This window comes from Capra hircus, chromosome 7 (genome assembly GCF_001704415.2).
Source record: "Capra hircus breed San Clemente chromosome 7, ASM170441v1, whole genome shotgun sequence".
NCBI classification, from domain to species: Eukaryota; Metazoa; Chordata; class Mammalia; order Artiodactyla; family Bovidae; genus Capra; species Capra hircus.
The window spans coordinates 28356826-28367162 of record NC_030814.1 but is presented as its reverse complement, the minus strand read 5'-3'; the positions used below and the strand labels follow the sequence as shown (position 1 = coordinate 28367162).

The following is a 10337-nucleotide window of genomic DNA, read 5'->3' as shown; positions in this document are numbered from 1 at the left end:
GTCAAAAATCTACTTTAGTGACAAGCTCAAGACACATCTCCCTTACTTTTCCCCTCTGCCTTAATTTGCTTGGCATACACTTTCATTAACACCTACCTACTACATCGTGTTAATGCCTAAGTTTTGCTACTGTAAACTCAATTACAACATGTTGATGGCCTTTAGGTAAAATGAAATCACTAAAAGCAGACAGTAACCTGAGCAGAGCATATACAATATTGGATCCCTACAGAGGTAGATCCAAGAATGTGTTTCTCAAGATTTCAAAATGATTCCTACTAGAAACTCTTTTGAGTTTTCTCAACATACTGTACATTTATTTCAACTTTAACTAAAATGGTTCATTCCACGGAGAAAAAATTTTATGAATCCCATTTACTCTAGAAAGACAGTTTTCCTTGGGTGAGGAAAACAGGACACAACATATTTTTGGTATACGAAAATTTATTACTATCGTGCTTTCATCATCAAAATTTATGATCTTGGTCTTTCCTTCTTGCCTTTGTATAAAGCCAAAAGAGAGACATTGGCTACTTTGACAACCTTAAAGCGGACTCCAGGAATGTCACCAACAGCATGACCTTTGCGACCAAATCCAGCAACCAGAACTTCATCATTTTCCTGGAATAAAAAACCAACAGTTTACTTCTGGTGTAAGCGGCAATCGCCCAAAACACCCATCCATCCTATAAACAACCGGGGGAAACTCCCCTAAAAATGGAAGATAACTAAAACACTCACCTCAATAAAATTCAAGCAACCATCATTGGGTACAAAAGCAGTGATTTTTTTGCCATTCTTGATTAGTTGAACCCTGACACACTTCCTGATAGCAGAATTTGGCTGTTTGGCTTCAACTCCTCTGAAACATAAACAGCGTAAGAGTGACTTGGCTTTCTGAAAAGGGACACGTTTTACTTCATGAAGTATAAAGCTTATTAGAAACTGTAGTATTCCTACATTTTCAACATAATCTTAAATCCCTAACTTACAGCTAAGTTTTTCTTTAGTCTTAAATTCATCAGACTAACATCAGGGCAAACTTACGGCCTCTTTACAGCAATAAAACATGAACCAAGAACTAGAGCTAGAAATAATGGATTCAAATCCTCATACAATTTGATGGGGCTACACAAAGTTATCCTTTTGTAAAGTCAAAAAACAGTTGTGTGTTGGCAAATCCATGTGGCTCAATCTTAGCTGTATAACATTAGGCAAGTAACTTCTCTCCACGTTTTGTCAAGCAGAAACTTGGGGAGTGCCAAGATGAAGCAGTTGATGGGCGCAAACTGCTTAAAAGCTCCACACACATTAAGCTCTCAGAACGTCCCTTGTTTATGGTTACTTTCTCTCCTCCGATGTCACCCCAATTCCTCTATAGTAGTATTAAATGCTTAAAAATCTTCCGAGCTTACCTAACGTTCCAAAAAACGTGGACACACAAAACCCTAGAAGTTACACCAACCTTTAAGTGCATTTATCCCAAGTTACCATACTAAAACCATGAAGGAACCAACAATGGTCTTTCACTTACACTTTTTCCAGCACAATTCCCTTGGCGTGAGAAGCGCCGCCAAAAGGGTTAGCCTTCAGGGCTGTGCCCAGATGGGCTTTCTTGTACTGCTTATCATGCCACTTCTGGTCTCGTCGGTGGCTACGGAGCTTCCTGGCAGTACGAAGACCGCGACACTTGCCTAAAAATCACAATCACCTTAGATTCCCCAGTAAAATCACCCACGGTTTTTTATTTTTTCACATTATCTCAAGTATTAGCCTCACCTAGACTACCGGCTGGCAGGCTCTGACATCACACCTTGGCCCACGGGACAAACCACAAAGGTCCCCTTGAATCAACTAAGACGTGGAAACAAGTGCTCCAGCGGCTACACTTTCTCAAAAGGACGAAGCCCCGCGCCATCGCTCGGGGGAAGCTGCGGCGCTCCGGCTTCCCTCTTAACTCCGGCTCCGCGACGCCCAGGCCCCTTCCCGCCGGGCCATGTGGCTGCAGCAGCGGCGCTCCCCCGGCGCTCCTCACCGGCCCTCCCCATGGCTCTCCCTCACCGCTCTGTTTCCCATCTTCCCGCCGGTCCCCGAAACCCCAAGTTGCACGTGCAGGCCACTCTGCCCAGCAGAGAAGACAACTCACCCATCCTGCCGGCGCCACTGGCCTGAGCGAAAGAGAGAGGAAGCGCAGGAAGGAGCCACAAGCCCCCGCGAGCAAGCCCCGCCCAGCCGAGGGCCCTTGAGGCTGTCTGCGCCGCGCCTGATCCCGGCTGCCGCCCCTCGGTAGAAAGCGACAAGCCAGCACCACTTTCCAGAATCTGCGTCTTATCTAATTTGTGTGCGATTCGGGAATATCTAATGTTCGCTGTGATTTGTTTCTTTTTATGCGAATACCGAGGACGGAAGGAACCGCGACTACCAATCCCAGAAGCCTTTGCATGAGCCCGGCGCCCGGCGCAGGCGCTCTGAGCAAACGCGCGGGGCGGGCTCTGAGGCGCTGAGTGAGAGGCCCAGGGCGACTGCGTGTGGCGGGGTGGGCACCTTGTGCTTGTAGTTCGGAAAATTAGACCTCAGAAGATCCTGAACTCCTACTCACAAGAAGCACAGTAAATTGAAAAACATTTAGTGAAGCAAGGTGACGTAGTATTTAAAAGCTCACTCTAGTGAGAGACCGAACTCCCAAAGCTGCTGTTTTGTTTGTGGGACCTTGATTCTTTCAGTGAACTCAGCTTGTCCTGGAGAGTGAAATAGATATAAAAGTTTTCTGGAGCCTCTCATATTCTGAGATGGCCTACATTCTGTGGAGTGTGTTTCTTTCTAAATAAATCCACTTCTTACCATGAGAAAGAAAGAAAAGAAAGCTCTGTGAGATGTTGGTTCATGTCACAACTCTTTATAAAAATGTTTTAGATCCTGCCTGCTGTTCGAGGCACTCCAAGATAAAGGTTTCTGCTCTTAGAAAGTTTATATTCTAGGTATGAGAGGACAAAATATAAGTGTCAGTTCAGTTCAGTTTAGTCGCTCAGTCGTGTCCGACTCTGCGACCCCATGAATCACAGCATGCCAGGCCTCCCTGTCCGTCACCAACTCCCGGAGTTCACTCAAACTCATGTCCATCGAGTCGGTGATGCCATCCAGCCATCTCATCCTCTGTCGTCCCTTTCTCCTCCCGTACTTAAACATAAAAAGATACTTTTACATATTGATAAGTACTATGGAGAAAATGCACCTGGTTCAGTGATTGATGTGGGGAGGCAGCTGGCTGCTCTGGGTAGGGGATGTTAGAAGTTGTCTCTGGAGATTACATTTGAGCTGAGATGCTGAAGAAAGGCAGCCATCTAAATAGGTATATGGGTAAAGTCTTCTAAGAAGAGGAATCCTCTCTAAGTACAGAATGAGGCTGGGACTTTTTAAGAGCTGAAGGATCAAGGAAGGCATAGCTGAGTGCTTGAAGAGTAGTATGGCAATAGGTGAGGTCTGAGAGTGCACAGGGACGTGGAGCCTGTAGACCATGGTAAAGACTGTTTACTCTTCCTGTGATTGGATACCTTTGAAAAGTTTCAGCAGGGGAGTAACAAGATAGGGTTTATATTTTTGTGGGTTCACTCTGGCTGTTGTGAGGAGAAACAAAGTAAGAGATGAATCTGTAAGGCCAGTTGAGAGAGTGTTACCCTACTTCAGCTGGGAGATAATGCACGTCTCGGTCCAAGGTGGTAAAAAGTGGTGAGATTAGATTTACAGTTTGATGGTGGAGCCAACAAGATTTGCTCAGGACTGTAGGCTGTGAGGTGGCGCTAGTGGTAAAGAACCAGCCTCCCAAAGCAGAAGGCATAAGAGACCAGGGTTCGATCCCTGGGTTGGGAATATCCCCTGGAGGAGGGCACGGCAACCCACTCCAGTATTCTTGCCTGGAGAATCCTATGGACAGAGGAGCCTGACAGGCTATATTCTATAGGGTCTCAAAACGTTGAATAAGAACTAGCATGCAAGCATGCATGTAGGCTGTGAGAAAGGAATTACTTATGATTTGCATTCTGAGCAATTGAATGATTTGTGTTATTTACTGTGTGGGAAATACTGGGAAAGGAGTAGATTTAGAAGGTAATATTAAGGGTGCTGAATTTTCCGAATTTGCTGGCATATTGAGTGCAGCACTTTCACAGCATCATCTTTCAGGATTTGAAACAGCTCAACTGGAATTCCATCACCTCCACTAGCTTTGTTCATAGTGATGTTTTCCAAGGCCCACTTGACTTCACATTCCAGGATGTTTGGCTCTAGATTAGTGATCACACCATCCTGATTATCTGGGTCGTGAAGATCTTTTTTGTACAGTTCTTCTGTGTATTCTTGCCACCTCTTCTTAATATCTTCTGCTTCTGTTAGGTCCAGCCCACTTCTGTCCTTTATCGAGCCTGTCAGCAGTGGCCACAGGACTGGAAAAGGTCAGTTTTCATTCCAATCCCTAAGAAAGGCAATGCCAAAGAATGCTCAAACTACCACACAATTGCACTCATCTCACATGCTAGTAAAGTAATGCTCAAAATTCCCCAAGCCAGGCTTCAACAATACGTGAACCGTGAACTTCCAGATGTTCAAGCTGGTTTTAGAAAAGGCAGAGGAACCAGAGATCAAATTGCCAACATCTGCTGGATCATGGAAAAAGCAAGAGAGTTCCAGAAAAACATCTATTTCTAGCTTTATTGACTATGCCAAAGCCTTTGACTATGTGGATCACAATAAACTGTGGAAAATTCTGAGAGAGATGGGAATACCAGACCACCTGACCTGCCTCTTGAGAAATCTGTATGCAGGTCAGGAAGCAACAGTTCGAACTGGGCATGGAACAACAGACTGGTTCCAAATAGGAAAAGGAGTATGTCAAGGCTGTATATTGTCACCCTGCTTATTTAACTTATATGCAGAGTACATCATGAGAAACGCTGGACTGGAAGAAACACAAGCTGGAATCAAGATTGCTGGGAGAAACATCAATAACCTCAGATATGCAGATGACACCACCCTTATGGCAGAAAGTGAAGAGGAACTAAAAAGCCTCTTGATGAAAGTGAAAGAGGAGAGTGAAAAAGTTGGCCTAAAGCTCAACATTCAGAAAACGAAGATCATGGCATCTGGTCCCATCACTCCATGGGAAATAGATGGGGAAACAGTGGAAACAGTGTCAGACTTAATTTCTGGGGGCTCCAAAATCACTGCAGATTGTGACTGCAGCCATGAAATTAAAAGACGCTTACTCCTTGGAAGAAAAGTTATGATCAATCTAGATAGCATATTCAAAAGCAGAGACATTACTTTGCCAACTAAGGTCTGTCTAGTCAAGGCTATGGTTTTTCCAGTAGTCATGTATAGATGTGAGAGTTGGACTGTGAAGAAGGATAAGCACCGAAGAATTGATGCTTTTGAAGTGTGGTGTTGGAGAAGACTCTTGAGAGTCCCTTGGACTGCAAGGAGATCCAACCAGTCCATTCTGACTGAAGATCAGTCCATTCTGACTGAAGATCAGTCCATTCTGAAGGAGATCAACCCTGGGATTTCTTTGGAAGGACTGATGCTAAAGCTGAAACTCCAGTACTTTGGCCACCTCATGCGAAGAGTTAACTCATTGGAAAAGACTCTGATGCTGGGAGGGATTGGGGGCAGGAGAAGAAGGGGACGACCCAGGATAAGATGGCTGGATGGCATCACTGACTCGATGGACATGAGTCTGAGTGAACTCCGGGAGATGGTGATGGACAGGGAGGCCTGGCGTGCTGCGATTCATGGGGTCACAAAGAGTCAGACTCGACTGAGCAACTGAACTGAACTGAATGGGCTTCTCAGGTGGTGCTAGAGGTAAAGAACCTGCCTGACAATGAAGGATATGTAAGAGACAAGGGTTCCATCCTTGGGTCTGGAAGATCCCCTCATGGCAACCCACTCCAGTATTCTTGCCTGGAGAATCACATGGACAGAGAAGCCTAGCAGTCTGCATTCTACAGGGTTGCACAGAGTCAGACATGACTGAAGTGACTTAGCATGCATGCAAGTAAGAGGAGTGTTAGTACTGAAGTTGATAACTTGACTAATGAATAGAATACAGAGTCAGCAAAAGACTCCTATAGAAGGAGTATAGAATGTTATTAAGTGACAGAATTAGATGTCAGATCAGTGTGTAAAAGAAGAATTGTCAAACAGATGGAGTTGCACAAAAAGTGGTTACCCAGATTAAATTGAGTCACCATTTTAGGCTAAAAACAAAAATCAGTTCCAGGCAGATTGAGGCCCTGTATGTCAACAGTAAAATTTAAAAATTCTGAATAGAAAACAAAGGTGAGTATCTCCATGAACTTAAGAAAGTAAAATATTTCTAAATAAGAAGAATGATAAATTTGACCATATTAAGAAACTTGTTAAAAAAAAAATACACCTGAAAGAAAGAAAAAGACAAGTTACAACCTGAGTTGATAGTCACAAGAAGTGTTCATGTAAAGTTAGGATAGATTGTTCATTAAAAGTTGAGTAAAACATCCTGTAAAATCATCTGGGCTGGGTGCTTTCTTTGTGGAAAAGTTATAAACACCTTAAATATCTTTTAAGTTAAATCTAATTTAAACTAAATCTCTAGTTACAGAATGATTCAGAGAACCATGATTTCTTCTTGAGTCAGATTTGTTTGGTAAGTCATTTTTAAAAATTTGTCTATTTCATCTAAGTTTTCAAAATTATTACATAAGTTGTTATGACATTCTATTATGCATGAATATATGTGTTATATATACTTGGAAGTTGTTTTAACAATGAGTGTAAAATGCTATATAGTACTATACAGGTTATCTCTTTTCAAGTGAGTTTTGGTAATGTGCACATTTCAAAGTATTTGCCCATGTTATCTAAGTTGTCAAATGTATGGGCATAAAGTTGTTTGTAGTATTCCTTTATAATCTTTTTAATATTCATAGATTTATAATGATGTCTCATCTCCCGTTCCTGATATTGATAATCTGCATCTTCTTTCTCTCTTTTTTTTTTGTTTTTGTTTTTTTTAAATTCTAATTTTACAATAGCCACCCTCTGTTCAGTCAGTTCAGTTGCTTAATCGTGTCTGACTCTTTGTGACTCCATGGATTGCAGCACACCAAGGTTCCCTGCCCATCACCAATTCCTGGAGCTTGTTCAAACTCATGTCCATCAAGTTGGTGATGCCATCCAACCATCTCACCCTCTGTCGTCCCCTTCTCCTCCAGCCTTCAATCTTTCCCAGCATCAGGATCTTTTCCAGTGAGTCAGTTAGTCACACTGGGTGGCCAAAGTATTGGAGTTTGAGGTTCAGCATCAGTCCTTCCAATGACTATTCAGAACTGATTTCCTCTAGGTTTGACTGGTTTGATCTCCTTGCTGTCCAGGGGACTCTCAAGAGTCTTCTCCAACACCACAGTTCAAAAGCTTTAATTCTTCAGTGCTCAGCTTTCTTTATGGTCCAACTCTCACATTCATTCATGACTACTGGAAAAATCACGGCTTTGACTAGACAGACCTTTATCGAGAAAGTAATATTTCTGGTTTTTAATATGCTGTCTAGGTTTGTCATAGCCTTTCTTCCAAGGAGCAAGCATCTTTTAATTTCATTCCTGCAGTTACCACCTGCAGTGATTTTGGAGCCCAAGAAAATAAAGTCTCTCACTGTTTACATTGTTTCCCCATCTGTCTGCCATGAAGTAATGGGACCGGGTGCCATGATCTTTGGATTTTGAATGTTGAGTTTTAAGCCAACTTTTTCACTCTCCTCTTTCACTTTCATCAAGAGGCTCTTTAGTTTCTCTTCGTTTTCTGCCGTAAGAGTGGTATCATCTGCATATCTGAGGTTATTGATATTTCTACCAGAAATCTTGATTCTAGCATGTGCTTCATCCAGTCCAGCATTTTGCATGATATACTCTGCATACAATTTAAATAAGCAAGGTGACAGTATACAGCCTTGACGTACTCCTTTCCCAATTTGGAACCAGCCTGTTGTTCCATGTCCAGTTCTGTTGCTTCTTAACCTGCATACAGATTTCTCAAGGGGCAGGTAAAATGGTCTGATATTCCCATTTCTTGAAGAATTTTCCAGTGTGTTGTGATCCACACAGTCAAAGGCTTTGGCATAGTCAAAGAAACAGAAGTAGATATTTTTTCTGGAATTCTCTTGCTTTTTCAGTGATCCAGAGGATATGGCAATTTGATTTCTGGTTCCTCTGCCTTTTCTAAATCCAGCTTGAACATCTGGAAGTTCTCAGTTCATGTACTGTTGAAGCCTGGCTTGGAGAATTTTGAGCATTACATTGCTAGCGTGTGTGTGTGTGTGTGTGTGTGTGTGTGTGTGTGTTAGTTCAGTTGTGTCCAACTCTTTGCGACCCTGTGAACTGCAGCTTGCCAGGCTCCTCTCTCCATGGGATTTTCCAGGCAAGGATGCTGGAGTGGGTTGCATTTTCCTTCCCTAGCGTGTGAGATGAGTGTAATTGTGCAGTAGTCTGAATATTCTTTAGCATTGCCTTTCTTTGGAATTGGAATGAAAACTGACCTTTTCCAGTCCTGTGGCCACTGCTGAGTTTTCCAAATTCACTGGTATACTGAGTGCAACACTTTCACAGCATCATCTTTTATGTTTCGAAATAGCTCAACTGGAATTCCATCACCTCCCCTAGGTTTGTTCATAGTGATGCTTCCTAAGGCCCACTTGACTTCGCACTCGAGGATGTCTGACTCTAGTTGAGTGATAACACCATTTTGGTTATCTGGGTCATTAAAATCTTTTTTGTATAGCTCTTCTGTATAGTCTTGCCACCTCTTCTTAATATCTTCTGCTTCTGTGAAATCCATACTGTTTCTGTCCTTTATTGTGCCCATCTTTGTGTGAAATGTTCCCTTGGTATCTCTAATTTTCTTGAAGTTTTTACATTTTTAAAAAAGTGTACTTTTCGTTTTTTTTTTTATTTTTTAGCCACGTGGCATGTGGGATCTTACTTCCCCAACCAGAGATGAACCTGCACCTCCTTCACTGAAAGTGTGGAGTCTTAAGCACTGGACTGCCAGGGAAGTCCTCTCTTTTTCTCTTGGTCACTTCGAAGTTTAGTAATCTTCTTGATCTACTCAAAGAATCAGCTTTTGCTTTCACTGATATTCTCTGTTATTTCTCTGTCTTCATTTTCATTGATTTCTGGTATTATCTTTTCTTATTTATTTTTTTCTGCTTGTCTTGGAGTTAAAGGGAAGCTTCTGTTATTGATTTGAGATCTTTGTTCTTTTTTAATATATATAGTGGTATGACTGTCCTTCTAAGTATTACTTGAGTTTTGGTATGTTATATTTTAGTTTTAATTCATTTTAAAACATTTGCTAATTTCTCTTTTGATTTCCCTTCTCACCTATGGATTATTTAGAATTGCATTATTTAATTTCCAAATATTTGGATAACTTCTAAATATCTATGTTATTTAGTTCTAATTTAGTGTCATTATGGTCTAAGAATATCCTTTTTTGATTGCAGTATTTTAAAAATTTGTTGAAGTTTGCCTTATGGCCCAGATTTAGTCACTCTCAGTGAATTCTCCTTGTACACTTGAAAAGAAAGTATATTTGCTGAGGAAGAATGTACTATCAGTGTTAATTAGCCCAAGGTAGTTGATAGTGCTGTTCAGGTCTTCTGCATCCTATATTCAGGGTGATACTAACATTGTGTGGAGAGAGTGGAGCTCGTAATGGGATGTTGGGTTGTGTTTACTTTATGCAGTAGGTTTAATTATTATATTATTATATAAACAAACAAATAAATAAAGCATGAACCAATGGTTAGGATGTGCTATGAACCAAGGATTTTGATTACTATAGCCATGAATACAATTTTTAAAGGATTTGATTTCTGTGTTTGGAGCTTTGAATTTTTTACTTCCTAATAAAGAACTTATTATGTAATTTGGAGCCTGAAAGGAAACAGAATTTCCTTTGACCTTGGGCCCTAAATTTTCTAAAAGGGTACTCAAACAAGAATCAGCTTGAGGAACCGGAAGAAAAGAAATCTGTCCTGGCTAACGGGTAGTGAACTAGCCACAAAACTGAGGAAGGTGAAGTTCAAGGGGTGGGCAGGACCAGCTCATGTCCAACCTGTAGGCCGAGATAAGAGTCTGGGTTTTATTCTGAGTGTGATGAGAAGCCATTGGAGGCCACAGGTGAAAGACTGACAAAAACATGATGTGCATAGCTAAGGTGGGGCACCACAGAGGGACGAGAGAGCCTTGGCTTTCCAAGGAGGGGACTATTGCAATAGTACAGGTGAGATATCAGAGGTCGTGGTATAA

General features: G+C 41.8%; 1 protein-coding gene across 1 annotated transcript; it reads right to left on the bottom strand.

Moving 5' to 3' along the window:
• RPS23 (ribosomal protein S23) lies at positions 427–2278 on the bottom strand. Its single transcript, XM_018050054.1, has 4 exons — positions 2147–2278; positions 1535–1694; positions 742–862; positions 427–621 (listed from the first exon to the last, which is right to left on the bottom strand). Exons 1-4 carry the CDS (start codon positions 2148–2150, stop codon positions 475–477), a joined length of 432 nt encoding a protein of 143 aa, XP_017905543.1. The 5' UTR covers positions 2151–2278; the 3' UTR covers positions 427–474.

Bases quoted from the DNA above. Each gene is read 5' to 3' on its own strand.
- RPS23 (XM_018050054.1), bottom strand. The intron at 863-1,534 runs GTAAGTGAAAGA...TTTATGTTTCAG, and splicing joins GGAATTGTGCTGGAAAAAGT to AGGAGTTGAAGCCAAACAGC. The intron at 622-741 runs GTGAGTGTTTTA...TTTTTATTCCAG, and splicing joins GTTGCTTGAATTTTATTGAG to GAAAATGATGAAGTTCTGGT.